The sequence below is a fragment of the Dendrobates tinctorius genome, unplaced genomic scaffold (assembly GCF_039654945.1).
Source record: "Dendrobates tinctorius isolate UK_male_01 unplaced genomic scaffold, ASM3965494v1 ptg000202l, whole genome shotgun sequence".
Taxonomy (NCBI): Eukaryota; Metazoa; Chordata; class Amphibia; order Anura; family Dendrobatidae; genus Dendrobates; species Dendrobates tinctorius.
In genome coordinates, this window is record NW_027361869.1 from 3,137,841 (window position 1) to 3,152,637 (window position 14,797).

A 14,797-nucleotide genomic window follows, 5' to 3' on the forward strand; every position below is an offset into this window, starting at 1 on the left:
GGTTCAAGTAGTTTACACCAATAGAATGCTGCATTCTTCAACTCGTTAGTGGAACCAGCCAATGGCGTGGTAATAGAATTGTGTACTTGATGCTGATTGGAGGGCGCTGATGCCCGTCTACTTGTATCCGGAAGTGAGTGTCCAGCATGGATCCCGCACCCGGTGAGCTCCTCTCGGTCTTGGGTCGCTTCTCGTCCTCATGTTATTGTGGCTTCTGCATGCAGTAGGTGGTCTCTGGGGTCAGATTCTGTCTACATAAGGGGCACTCTGCCCATACATTGTAGAATCCCCGGTGACTGCGAGTTACTGATCTGTCCCTTTAAGCTGCTGTAATACTGTTCCATTGTATTTAATTATTTTAAAGGAACAGCGCCACTCTTAGCGTTATAATGAGTCCACATGCATTTAAAGGGGCTTTCCGCTTTTAGAAAAGTGCACCCAAAGTGATTCCAGCAACCCTTCCAGAGAATCCTCACCCTCCCATCAGGATCTAACCTATTGTGGCAAAGCACCGCTGCAGCCAATCACTGAGCTCAGTGGCTCCATCTACACTGGAATCCTCCCACTGAGAGCTGCTGAGCTGTTGTGACAGGAGCCAGCACCTGTCACCTGGAGCAGCAGCGGAGCCTTGCCGGTGGACCTGGGGAAGGTGAACAGGCGTATGTTTTTGTTTTTAATACAAGATGCAACAAATTATTAGTGAAATGGAACAACCCCTTTAAGGACATAGCTAATTTTTTTTTTCCAAGAGACTTAAAAAGGGTGGGTGAAATTATGAAAGAGTTCAATTCCTCCATTATGTTTTACATTTTTTTTTTTTTTATGGTGTGAAAATTCTGTTTATTTTTGGATAGAAAAAAAAGAGGGTGATTCAGATTTTTACGTATTTTGTAGTTATTTTTTTTTCTAACTTTGCAAGTCAGTTGTATGACTCAGGCCTTAGCAAAATAGCAATTCTATAGGGCCAGTCGTAATTTAATCAAATTCCTGGACCCGTCAATGTGTCATTGAAGGGATTTTAAGTTTTAGGCCACGTTCGGTATTTGGTCAGTATTTTACATCAGTATTTGTAAGCCAAAATCAGGAGTGGAACTCAGAGGAGAAATATAATAGAAACTCGTCACCACTTCTGTATTTATCACCCACTCCTGATTTTGGAATTCAAATGCTGATGTAAAATACTGACCAAATACTGAGCGTGTGAACGGGGCGTATCTGCAATTATTTATTATCATTATATATGTATATAATATTTTTTTTTAAAATATATATTTATTTTTATTTTTTTTTCTTTGAGTAAAATTAGGTTTTAATATTCAACTTTGGGGGATTAATATCTTAAATCTCTAATATACTTGTTTACATATGTCTCCTTACAGATGGCAGTAATCTTGCAGGTGTGCAGCATATTATCCTGGTATTGTCAGGAAAAGGAGGTGTTGGCAAAAGTACCATCTCCACTCAGATTGCATTGGCATTGCGTCAAGCTGGGAAGAAGGCGAGTGTCGCATAGTAACGTCTGCAGTTTTGTATACATGGCTGTTACCAGATTCAGTACGGCTTTGACCCACGTCTGGTTGCAATGAGTACTCTTGTGTATCATTATTTTATCACCACCATAGTCTTTTTGATGGGACTGCCAGGCAGGCAATACCTAGAAACCAGCTTGTTTTATATCTCTCATATATCACAAGCAGATTGGTGGCAGACTGTCCTGGCCTGGCCGCGGGATCAGTGACCTGAAATTACACAACTATAGAAATCTGTGATGTTGTCACTTCAGGCCATTAAACCTGCAGTTGGATCAGGACACTTGGCTGAAATATGGGGTCAAGAATGAAACTGGCCCAAGGCAGAATTTTCACTAAAGTGAGATTAAGGAAGGATCGAACATATATTTAGCTACAGCACCTCTTTAAAAAGGTGAGATAATCTGGGCAATCAGATTGTATCTGACTCTTTTGAGCATGGCAGATGAGTAGCTAAGGCTTTTGGTCCGGGGCGGGGGGGGGGACTTCTGAGTGGCCCCTAACCAGGTAACCCTGATTACAACTATGGTGGCGCTTCCGAATAGTTGATGCAGGACGATTTGAGCAGATGACTGCGCTATTACTGAAAATCTCTATTTAAAGACCAACACTGATATCGCCATACAGTTACCATATAGCGGTGGATACCAGTCCTGCTGAACATATAAGAGATTACATTACAGTTACATGTAGTAACTCTCAGCTGACGTTCTTTCTGATGGAGTCGCTCACTTTTCACGTCTTTTCCATCTGGCCCAGAGCGACATGACAACTTCTCTGGCCAGGACTCATCTGCAAAGATCACAACAAAGAGATATTTGACTTTTCACATTTCAGACGCCGCCGTCGTCGTCTATCCCAAACCTTCACAAACTGTTTTTCCTGCTGCACCTATGGTGTGATACTGTGTGCCCTCTAGAAGGTAAAACAAACCTTAAGAATCTATTAATGTCTTGTGCAAATAACAAGAATGGCACCAAATATTTAGTAATGGTTCGAGTCTCTCTCTTTTAAAGCTCCCCGTTACATAGAATGATGCTCTGCTGGAAACTATACTGACCACTTAATAGCCCTCAAACTGTTTGTAAAGTGTGGGAGCCATCAAAGACCCCACATTAGCTCTCACACTGCATGATGGTCCACTCACTGTAATCCCCACATTGTATGATGACCCCCTAAATAGCCTCTATATAGTATAATGCACTCCCATAGTGTTCCATACAGTGTAATGCTCTCCCCATAGGCCCCACCATACAGTGTAGTGCTCTCCCCATAGGCCCCACCATACAGTGTAATGCTCTCCCCATAGGCCTGCAATACAGTATAATGCACTCCCCATAGGCACCCATACAGTATAATGCAGTCATCATACACCTCCATACGGTATGATGCTCTCCCCATAGGCCCCCATACAGTGTAGTGCTTTCCCCATATGCCTGTAACACAGTTTAATGCACTCATCATAGGCCTACATACAGTATGATGTTCTCCCCATAGGCTCCCTATACATGTATAATGCACTCCCCATAGGCCTCCATACAGTGTAATGCGCTACTCATAAGCCTCTATTTTCCTTCTATGATGGAATCACTGACTGGGTGGGTCAGGGAAATGCGGTACATATAGTATATCTCAACTTCAGCAAAGCACTTCATAAAGTATGTTATACTATACTTATTGATAAAATGATCAAGTATGGGATTGACAAGGCTATGGTTAGGTGGATTCATAACTGTTTCAAGGTCGTACTCAAAGAGTGGTAATGGCTGCACGTCCAATTGGAAGAGTGTTTCAAGTGGGGTACCACAAGGCTCTGTCCTGGCCCCAGTGTTGTTCCACATTTGTATAATTGATCTAGATAAAGGAACTGAAGATAAACTAATCAAATTTGCAGACCATGCAAAGCCAGGAGGGATAGCCAACACTAGAGAAAACAGAAAAGGATTCAGAAGGATCTAGATAAGCTTGAACAATGGGCAGCAACTAATTCAATGGTATTTAACAAGGACAAATGTAGGATTCTACGTCTGGGCAAGAAAAACAGACTGCCACAAGAGGTGGTGAGTTCTCCTTATATGGAAGTGTTCAAACAGAGACTGGACATACGTCGGAGATAGTTTAGTGAAACCTGTATTGAGCAGGGGATTAAACACAATGACACTGGAGGTCCCTTACGATGCTATTTTACAATAAAATACACTCCACATAGGCTTCCATATAGTATACTGCACTCCCCATAGGCCTCTATACAGTATAATGCACTCCCTCCTTTTTCCTCTGCTGCTCATGTCTCTGCAGCAAGCTCTCTGAGCACCCAAACAAATCAGCACAGAGGGTGCCATGTAGTGACTTCTGATATGTTAGACGCAGAGGAGGAATGATGGGAGAGGGAATGTCAGCTGAAGCTTGTGCTGGCAACGTGCCTCCCCTGACTCACGGGTCCGATAGTGTCCGTGTGGCAATGCAGAGAGGTCATGTCTCACTGCTCTGCCGGAGGGTTTAACTGTATCCACACGCTGTGTGCACCAATACAGTTAAAAGTAGCGTACTTACGAGTGTGCCCCTCAGAGAGTGATGCCCGGAGCAACAGCACCCTCTGCCTCCTTTGGTAGCTATATGCTACCGGTGCTTAGACATTACTATGAATGGTTGAATCTCACCAGATCTTTCGCAGTCTCATGTGTAAATGAAAAAATGGAGTACGTCCTTACACTGTGATATCTTATGGCTGATGTATTGGTTTATTTGTAGGTTGGCTTACTGGATGTAGATCTGTGTGGGCCCAGTATACCTCGCATGCTGAATGCTCATGGTCAGGACGTCCATCAATGTGACAGTGGCTGGGTACCGGTGTACGTGGACCAGGAGAAGAGTGTATCACTCATGTCTATTGGTTTTCTGCTGGAGCGCCCTGACGATGCTGTAGTGTGGAGGGGACCTAAGAAGAACGGTATGGAGGTTCCTATACTTCCTCATTGTAGATAATTACGCTAGATTTCACTGTGTAGATAAATCCGCTTTCTCTTTAGTATAAGCAGCAGGAGATCTGACATTCATAGACATAAGACTGCTCACATGGGACAGGTGCACCCGGGACAGAAAGGCCACAGATTTTACCTACATGTTTGTGCATGGAAAATTTGTAGGTGGATAGAGATTATCTGCCTGGAAATGGACCCTGCTTTTCCATTTCTGTTACAGATTTTCTCCACTGGCAATACTGGGAGAAATTTATGTTAAATCCACAGCAAAATTCACATAATTAGCACCATATAGGGACTTACCCATATAGTATTCTTGTGACTTACTCATATTAGTCACCTGTTAAAGGGAGTCTCACCCCATTTTTGGACTATCAGCTGCCGGCACCGCCATCATGGGCTTGTCTACATCATTCTGTAATGCTGTAGATAAGCCCCCTATGAAACCTGAAAGATAAGAAAAACGAGTTATATTATACTCGCCCGGGGGCGGTCCGGGTCTGGAGGGTGTCACGGTCCGGCACCTACCATCTTCTAGCGGCGACGTCCACTTCTTTGCTTCTCGTCGTGGATCCCGCGCAGGTGCACTGCTCTGCCCTGAATTGGCGGAACTGGGGCAGGGTGGAGCGCGTCGGGGTGTGTGACGCAACAGCTCGTCTAATTGATAACGAGCACTGGCACTCCATATGTCAAAAATCTCACGCCAGTCCCTGACTGGAGTGATATTTCTGCTAAAGCACACCACTTGTCAGGCACTCCAGATTCATTAAGAATAATGTCTTATCCCAGCACACGTCCCCATCGAGACCAACGTGAACAACGCCCAACTTGGCTGAATCAGGCCCTCGGTGTGTACATACCCTATGCAAATTGTTTATCTTTTTTTTTTTTTTTCCCCCTGGCCAAAATGCCTCCATAATTGACATGTTGTTTTATTTCCATTTTGGGTCAAAACAAGAGAAACAGCACTGTCGGCACTAAAGTTGTGTTTTTTCACAGAAATTTTGAATGAGCTTTTTATTAGAGTCCTTGAAGGGTATTTGTACTACAGATTTGAGTGTAATCTGCTTGAAAATCCACTTGGGAACAAAAAAATGTACACGGAACGATCTGTTACCGACCGCTCTGTGCTCCTCAGAAGCGAGGTCTCCCTGTATTAACAGTCAAGTAAATGATTGCCGACTGGCAAAAATGTTGCCGATTGCTGGTGGTTTAACAGCGCACACGGTCGCATGTGAATGCTTCCTTATATTTTGGAACACACCACTTGATAATGTCATTTATATTCAAAGCATATGTAGAAATCTTTGCTTAGGGCTGTGCCAGATGTTTTAAGATGTTCCGAAATCTAATCTAGATGTCTACAATAGCCAATTCTGTCCTAATCTGCACCATATGCTGCATGTCTTGCATCTCATAGCTATCTCACAATGATATCAAGGATGATTGTCTCTATTCATCATCTAGCACTGATAAAACAGTTTGTGTGTGACGTGGCCTGGGGGGATTTGGATTTTCTTATTGTCGACACTCCACCGGGAACCTCCGATGAACACATCTCCACTGTGGACGCACTAAGGCCTTTCAACCCAATGGGAGCTATTTTAGTTACCACTCCTCAGGTACTTCTTTTCTTTATGATCTGAGCTAGCATCTTTTTCTACCATAGTGCGAACAAAAAAAAAAAGCATTCTATGCAGAGAAAAGCTGTGCATCTATGAACAATCAGCAGTGGCTGATGGGCTGCAGCACTCTCGTGATCTAAATTATCAGCGGTCGCAGGAGGCGAGAAATCCTATTGTCCAACTAACTCAAGTTACGACATGCAGTAAATGTGGCCGGGGTCTGGTCAAGTGTGTGAGGTCACTCCTCTACTTCCCTTCTGGGTGTTTGCAACAGGATAAGAGGATGAAGTTTAGGATCACAGAGCGGAGCCATTTTGTTGGTGACTGCAAAGTGATACGGACAAGTACAATGGAAGGATGGCAGCACCAATTCTGTTAGTTGGTGCTGCTCCCTGTATCATAAGCTGGGGTTAGATACGTGGAGTGTATCACTTGCTGCAATTAGATACAGGGCTAAGTGAAGTTTATCATATGATGGAATTACATATTGAACTCGTCTGAGTGTATCACATTGGATGGGATTAGATACGCAATATGTAGTGTGGGGTGTCACTCTGTCCACTATATTACTACTCCCATTGATATATAGTGAGTGGGGTCACACATTACACCACTGCTCCCATAGAAGTGGACAGAGCGGGGGTAACACATTTCTAAGTGAGCAATCCGTGTAATGTGTGACCCCGCTCCATCCACTACATTACTTCTCCCATAGACGTGGATAGAGCAGGGTCACACAATAATTGCCACAATTGAGCCCTACCCCCAAAAAAAAAAATATGTTTAGTGGGTTCACGGAATAGCATATCTCTATAACTTTCATGCTCTTACAAAGTATTTTTTGACCTATTGAACCCGCCAGATTCCCCATATAGTCCAATAAGCCCTACTTAGTGCATCATTCAGTATAATGGCCCCACTTTGATGAATAGATAGACATCATGTAGACATATAATTTCACAAGCCCGGTACATATAATAAACTTGCACCCTTTAGTGCCTTTCATGTGGCCCACCTCTTCCTCTTCCTAAGTACCCTGGTGCAGTGGTAGTTGGATTGATGACAGCTGTGAATTGTCAAAAATCACAGCTGGCATCCAGCCTTGGGGTTAGTAATGGAAAGGTGTCTATCAGACACCCCCTTTACTAACCCAGTAATGGAAAAAAGCACAGACAGAAAAATAAATTTTATTTGACAAAAACACTTCCCCTGGTTTACCAATTTATTTTTCAATGAAATAACCCATGCAGGTCCGCCGTAGTCCATATATTGAAACCTGAAAAATATAGAAAGAAATAAAGACAAGACACTGTCCCTCGTTCACCAATTTGATTAGAAAACAAGAAGTTCCCATTGCAGGTCCAAAATAGTCCATGGCGTACCGACCATGATCCCCGAATCCAACGTCCAAAGGCTTTGGAGCCATGTTCTGAGAAGGTAGCTCTGTAGACTGTAGCAGCAGGCACTGTGGGTCCTGCTGTGCTCCGCGAGACCCAGCGGCTCTGAACAGAGGTGACGTCAGTAACTACAGCGCTCCTCAGAGTCGCTGAGTCACGCTGCCCTCTGAATAGTGGCTCCACAGTATAATGGCCTCATATAGTTCCCCACAGTATAATGGCCTCATATAGTACACCACAGCATATAGTTCCCCACAGTGTAATGGCCCCATATAGTGGATCCTGGTGTATGGTTTCCCCATCCTGGTATATGTTCCCCATATATTCAATGCATAGAAACAAAACAAACGCTTCTACACACCTTCCCTGTGTTCCCACCCACAGCACCTTCCTATCAGTGTGTTCTGAGCAGCGTAAAGACTTCCCTGCTGTGCCCTGAACAGGACACTGGTGAACGGTAATCGCAATCTGTAGTGTAATACTGATGACAGGCTGTGATGGCCTCAACCCAGACGTCCTATCCCCAGCAGCTCCAGTCATCGCACACACTGAGCAGTGTCGCCAACGACAGGTGAAAAGTGGAGCCGGCGTCATATACTGCGGGTTACACCAAGATGGCCGTGATCTCCTCTCACACCTGTAGACAGCACAGCGGCTGTGCCCGAATCACAGCAGGAGAAGCAGTCTCAATACAAGAGATGTGGTCGGACGGCCCATGGGCTGTCGTATTGGAGGTGTGTTACGCTCAGACACTTACACACACCCAAATGCAAATGGCAGCCCCCAGTGGTTGAAGTAAAAATTGATAAATAAAAACTGTTAAAGTGATACGTTTAATGTTGTATTAAAAAATAATTGATTTCTATAATTATTAATTATGAACACAAAATTAAAAATTGTGGCACCTTCCCCTTAAAATCTGACTTTCCACCTATAGAAGGCACTATAGTAAGTTTTCTCTGTTTCTGGCGGACATATAATTTGCCCGTATTAGAAGAAGATATCACAATTAATTGAAGATCTCATACAGTTAGGTCCATATATATTTGGACAGAGACAACATTTTTCTAATTTTGGTTCTAGACATTACCACAATGAATTTTAAACAAAACAATTCGATGCAGTTGAAGTTCAGACTTTCAGCTTTCATTTGAGGGTATCCACATTAAAATTGGATGAAGGGTTTAGGAGTTTCAGCTCCTTAACATGTGCCACCCTGTTTTTAAAGGGACCAAAAGTAATTGGACAATTGACTCCAAGGCTATTTCATGGACAGGTGTGGGCAATCCCTTCGTTATGTCATTCTCAATTAAGCAGATAAAAGGCCTGGAGTTGATTTGAGGTGTGGTGCTTGCATTTGGAAGGTTTGCAGTGAAGGAAACAGTCGGTCAAAGGAGCTCTCCATGCAGGTGAAACAAGCCATCCTTAAGCTGCAAAAACAGAAAAAACCCATCCAAGAAATTGCTACAACATTAGGAGTGGCAAAATCTACAGTTTGGTACATCCTGAGAAAGAAAGAAAGCACTGGTGAACTCATCAATGTAAAAAGACCTGGGCGCCCACGGAAGACAACAGTGGTGGATGATCGCAGAATAATATCCATGGTGAAGAGAAACCCCTTCACAACAGCCAACCAAGTGAACAACACTCTCCAGGAGGTAGGCGTATCAATATCCAAATCTACCATAAAGAGAAGACTGCATGAAAGTAAATACAGAGGGTTCACTGCACGGTGCAAGCCACTCATAAGCATCAAGAATAAAAAGGCTAGGCTGGACTTTGCTAAAAAACATCTAAAAAAGCCAGCACAGTTCTGGAAGAACATTCTGTGGACAGATGAAACCAAGATCAACCTCTGCCAGAATGATGGAAAGAGAAAAGTATGGCGAAGGCGTGGTACAGCTCATGATCCAAAGCATACCACATCATCTGTAAAACACGGCGGAGGCAGTGTGATGGCTTGGGCATGCTTGGCTGCCAGTGGCACTGGGTCACTAGTGTTTATTGATGATGTGACACAGGACAGAAGCAGCCGAATGAATTTTGAGGTGTTCAGAGCCATACTGTGTGCTCAGATCCAGCCAAATGCAGCCAAACTGATTGGTCGTCGTTTCATACTACAGATGGACCCAAAACATAACGCCAAAGCCACCCAGGAGTTTATTAAAGCAAAGAAGTGGAATATTCTTGAATGGCCAAGTCAGTCTCCTGATCTCAACCCAATTGAGCATGAATTTCACTTGTTAAAGACTCAACTTCAGACAGAAAGGCCCACAAACAAACAGCAACTGAAAACCACCACAGTGAAGGCCTGGCAGAGCATCAAAAAGGAGGAAACAAAGCGTCTGGTGATGTCCATGAGTTCAAGACTTCAGGCAGTCATTGCCAACAAAGGGTTTTCAACCAAGTACTAGAAATGAACATTTTATTTACAATTATTTAATCTGTCCAATTACTTTTGGTCCCTTTAAAAAAAGGTTGGCACATGTTAAGGAGCTGAAACTCCTAAACCCTTCATCCAATTTTAATGCAGATACCCTCAAATGAAAGCTGAAAGTCTGAACTTCACCTGCATCTGAATTGTTTTGTTTAAAATTCATTGTGGTAATGTCTAGAACCAAAATTAGAAAAATGTTGTCTCTGTCCAAATATATATGGACCTAACTGTAAGTATTGATCTGTTTCCACGAAAGTGCCTGCCACCATACCTCCTTCCAACCTTCCAGAGTTTTACACAGATTCCTAATTATCCTTTGACTTCTCCATTCTGTATTTGATATTCTCTGTGTTGGGATTTTCTCTTGACATCTGTGTTATTTCAGGCAGTATCTATTGGAGATGTGAGACGTGAATTGACATTTTGCAAAAAGATGGCACTTCCGGTGGTTGGGATAGTGGAGAACATGAGTGGATTCATTTGTCCCCACTGTACGGTGAGCTGAAGAGCGGGTATATGTAGATAAATGTACCTGGCTGCCCCTCTGTATGGCTGATGTGGTGGCCACTAGAGATGGGCGAACCCAAGCACTAAAGTTCTGCGTCTGTACCGAACACCTACTGTTCGGGGACGGATAACGAACATGGACTTCACCAGGAATTCTGTGTTATTGTTGGGGTTTGGCTGCCCGAACATTGGGTGTATGTGTGTTTTTCTCACGCTGCTAGCGGGGATCTCACCAAGGTCACTGCAGTTCAGCCCTTCTGGGAACACCGCTTCAGTGACCAAAATCCATGGCCCCTTACCAGCCTGAGAAAACCAGCCCCCAGCTGTCTGCTTTAGCAAAGTTGGTTGTCAAAAATGGGGGACCCCACACTGTTTTGTTAAATTATTTATTTAAATAATTAATTAAAAAACAGCGTGGGGACCCCTCTATTCTTGATAACCAGCTTTGTTGAAGCTCACAGCTGAGGGTTGCAGCCCCCAGCTGTGAGTTTTGCCTGGATGATTAGCAAAAATACAGGTGAACCCATGTCATTTTTTTAAATTATTTATTTACAGCGCAGGATGAATGAAAGAATACTTCCATCCGCCGCTCCTGCTCTCACTTATTAGCGGCTGCAGGTGTCAGAGGATGGGAGCTGTAGTCCCATCAGCGGACACCGGTGACCGGAGGTAAACTGTATACCTCCAATCACAGCTGAGGGCTCACGCTGTATTTTGACAGCGTGGGAACCGCGGCTCTCTGACCGGCGGGGATGATTTCACCGCTGATCAGAAGCAGTGTTTGCTGCACTGTTATGCACATGACAGCATGGCAAACACTGGATGCTCGGGCCCCCCATTCAAGTGAATGTGGTCCGGGTACTGTTCTGGTACCCAAACCCGAACTTTTTGTAGCTTTTCGGCCGGACCCGAACATCCAGGTGTCCGCCCATCTCTAGCGGCCACCACATTGGGCAGATGGGTTGGGGACTCCTGTTCTTAGCATAGTTACTGATGTTCTGACATTTCTGCCATATTCTGTAATTATGTTATAACTATTAGAGCTTTGAGTAACTGGTCTTATACAAGGTGTGTCTGTGTCACCCTAGGAATGTACCAATGTTTTTTCCAAAGGAGGCGGTGAGGAGTTAGCAAGACACGCCGGAGTGCCATTTCTGGGTAAATAAAAAATCCCTGAAAATTACTAGTTTATATTTCATTCTTTTGTGCAGATATGTAGGAAATCTCCGCGTAACCTGGGGATATATGGGGGGAAAATACACTATACACACACAGTGCTGTGCAAACGTTTTAAGCAGGTACGGAAAAAGTTCTAGACGGTAAGAAGCTTTCACAAATAGAAGTGTTAATAGTTTATTTTTATCAATTAACAAAATGCAAAGGGAATGAACATAAGAGAAATCTAAATCTCGGCAGTATTTGGTGACCACTTCTTGTTCTCATCAATCCTTCCACGTACCTGTACTTACAATTCATTTTTGAAGGAACTCAGCAGGGATATATATACGTGCACACACTGAGGCGCAAAAATGTATGGCAGGAGTGTATATATAATGTGTGGGTCTGTCTGTCTAGCTAGCTAGAAAAAAAATCACGCCGCACTCCAGTTCAAGGAAAAATCGTTTCGACTTCCGCATTACGCAGGAATTATTGCACCCAAAATCTGCTCAAGTTTGTGTTGCCATCTGTCTTTTCTATCTATCTATCATAAATATTTTGTCATGTACTTAGAGGGAATCTGTTTATCAAAATTACGACAAGCAGTCCACTGTGTTGCTCACTCTACAAATAATCTGTTTCTAATAATACATCTTCTCTCCTTCCAGGTTGTGTCCCGCTTGATCCCATTCTGACCCAAAGTCTAGAAGAGGGGAAAGACTTTATGCAGGAGTTCCCCAAGAGTGCAGCATATGCCTCCATCACAAGCATTGCTCAGCAGATCCTGGCCAGTGTTACACAGGGGTCCTGACCATGAAGATTTCTGAGATCTGAGGACTTGTCATATATATTTTCATACCTAAAGGGAACCTGTCACCAGGAGTAAGGCTGTTAATCTGCAGGTTGACAAGGTTATGATGCTGCCCGGTGCCTGCACGCAGCCAAATGCATCGAGGAGAAAATTCTCTTTATTCTCCCCTCCAGCCTTCAGTCATGGGGGGGTTGTGGCGCTGGTTCAGTCATCGAGCATACAGAGCAGTGGCTGTACCCATGAAACCAGCCCTGACTGACCCTGGCTCTACATTGCGGCCGGCTGTCAGTCAGTGCCGGGGGGGGCGGTTACAGCGGCCGCTATGTATACTCAGCGGCAGTGGTGGCGCTGGTTCAGTCATCGAGCATACAGAGCAGTGGCTGTACCCATGAAACCAGCCCTGACTGACCCTGGCTCTACATTGCGGCCGGCTGTCAGTCAGTGCCGGGGGGGGGCGGTTACAGCGGCCGCTATGTATACTCAGCGGCAGTGGTGGCGCTGGTTCAGTCATCGAGCATACAGAGCAGTGGCTGTACCCATGAAACCAGCCCTGACTGACCCTGGCTCTACATTGCGGCCGGCTGTCAGTCAGTGCCGGGGGGGCGGTTACAGCGGCCGCTATGTATACTCAGCGGCAGTGGTGGCGCTGGTTCAGTCACGCTCTATGACTGAATACCGAATGCTTGTATAGACAATAAAGATGCTTTTCTCCCCTGTGCATTTGGCTGCGTGCAGACGCCGGACAGCATCATAACTCTGTTAACCTGCAGATATGGGGTTAATCTGCAGGTTAACAGCGTTATTCTTGGTGACAGCTTCCCTTTAAGTCCTGATGTCCTGACACTGAAGGTGGGAATGATGCTGTCTTCACTACTGTCTTGTCACACAGGAAGTTGTCTGCCTGGCATTAGATTAACCTGCTGCAAACATGCATTCAGAGTGTTTATACTGTGCTGAGCTGTTGTGATTTTTCTGGAGGAATGTGATCTTCTTAGTCGCCTTTATTATATTAAACCCTTCCAAGCCTGCACCATACATGTCCGATGCCTTTTATACAGCCAACTCCTGCTGTTATTACCAGCATCTCTTCCCCCATATTGGTAGGAGGCTAGTCACTAATGTCCAGGGTCGTTATCGCACCTTATGCTATTCTCATTATCTCTTACTCAGCAATCTTTCATAGTCCTGATGGATAAAGCCGGTCACTTCCCTGCACTCAGCCGGACATAAGATAAATTGGAAGAAGCCGCTTCTTCGTAGCCCAGGTTTTACTAAGGAAATGTACGATCACATTCTATCACGAACCTCCTGGCTGACTCTGTGGAATTAATCTCTACATAGATTTCAGGAATAAACTACTGGGGAGATGATCAGCAAAATATGGAGGGATCTGCTCGGTAAAGTAGATGAATTCATCTGCCCAAAAATGTCGCTTTTAGGATATTTCCCGGGCCAGTACATCGCCCAAAATTCTGATTGTGATGAAATCTGCCAAAAAAATGTAATGTAACCGTCTCCAGGTCAGACACACGGGACACATCCCAGTATTTGGATAATGGGGTACTCTCACTATCCAGTGATCAGAGTCGCTGGGCCTTGTAGTGCAGATAGCGGATACTGCTCCCCCTAATCAGAGAAACGCAGAAGCTTCTGTATGGAAGGAAGACAAGCAACCTTTAATCACTCATCATGCTGAGACGACGTTTTGCATGAAGATTAAGAACGGAAGCAGCTCCGTTAGCCAATCAGCAGTAAGTTACCGAATAATAGCATCGCCCACATACAGCAGATTATATTAACCACAACATCTGATGAAGGGTTATCTCTTTAGTGTCGCTGCTCTTGGCCTCTGGTCTCCACAGCTTTAGTGAACTTTTCTTGCCTCTCCAGTAATATCCTGTGTACTGTATTGTGTGATAAGTGTAACAGCTGCACCGCCTGCTTTATTACACTGCTAGAACCTGCCTTACCAGATCACAGCTGTATGTTACCTCCGTTTATGGATGGTAGTAGTGTGAAAATAAGGTCTCGCTCACACTGGCATATAACACTGCTGAGTGCTATGGGATAAAACATTACATAGCACTCAGATCTGTGTTATTCTAGCTTATTCAGCTCAGATCTGCAATTTTTTTCTAAGGTTATGTTTCCATGGGCCGTATTACATCCGGATTTGCTGCGGATTGAACGCTGCGTACAGCCGCAGCATTTAATCCGCAGCGTCCAAATGTTATAGCATAGTGGAGGGGATTTTATGAAATCTCGTCTCCATTATGCATCCTAATACACGGGTGACATACCCACAAAACCGGACATGCAGCGCGTCTTTTTAGAACGCAGCATGTCTGTTTA

General features: G+C 44.3%; 1 protein-coding gene across 3 annotated transcripts; it reads left to right on the forward strand.

Moving 5' to 3' along the window:
• Positions 1-4: 4 nt before the first annotated feature.
• On the forward strand, positions 5-13,475 carry NUBP2 (NUBP iron-sulfur cluster assembly factor 2, cytosolic). Of its 3 annotated transcripts, none has more exons than XM_073553637.1 (7): positions 5-162; positions 1,380-1,498; positions 4,281-4,479; positions 5,978-6,132; positions 10,355-10,465; positions 11,565-11,634; positions 12,303-13,475. In XM_073553637.1, the coding sequence occupies exons 1-7, from the start codon at positions 147-149 to the stop codon at positions 12,443-12,445; spliced, it is 813 nt and encodes a 270-aa protein (XP_073409738.1). In that variant the 5' UTR covers positions 5-146; the 3' UTR covers positions 12,446-13,475. The 3 variants fall into 3 exon arrangements, with proteins under 3 accessions (XP_073409738.1, XP_073409740.1, XP_073409739.1); XM_073553639.1 differs by having other exon boundaries at positions 135-223; XM_073553638.1 differs by lacking the exon at positions 5-162 and adding an exon at positions 744-762.
• The last annotated feature ends 1,322 nt before the right edge of the window (positions 13,476-14,797 follow it).

Excerpts from the sequence above, each read along its gene's own strand:
- NUBP2 (XM_073553637.1), top strand. Across the intron at positions 1,499-4,280 it reads TGCGTCAAGCTGGGAAGAAG|GTTGGCTTACTGGATGTAGA; the intron begins GCGAGTGTCGCA and ends GTTTATTTGTAG. Across the intron at positions 4,480-5,977 it reads GAGGGGACCTAAGAAGAACG|CACTGATAAAACAGTTTGTG; the intron begins GTATGGAGGTTC and ends TTCATCATCTAG.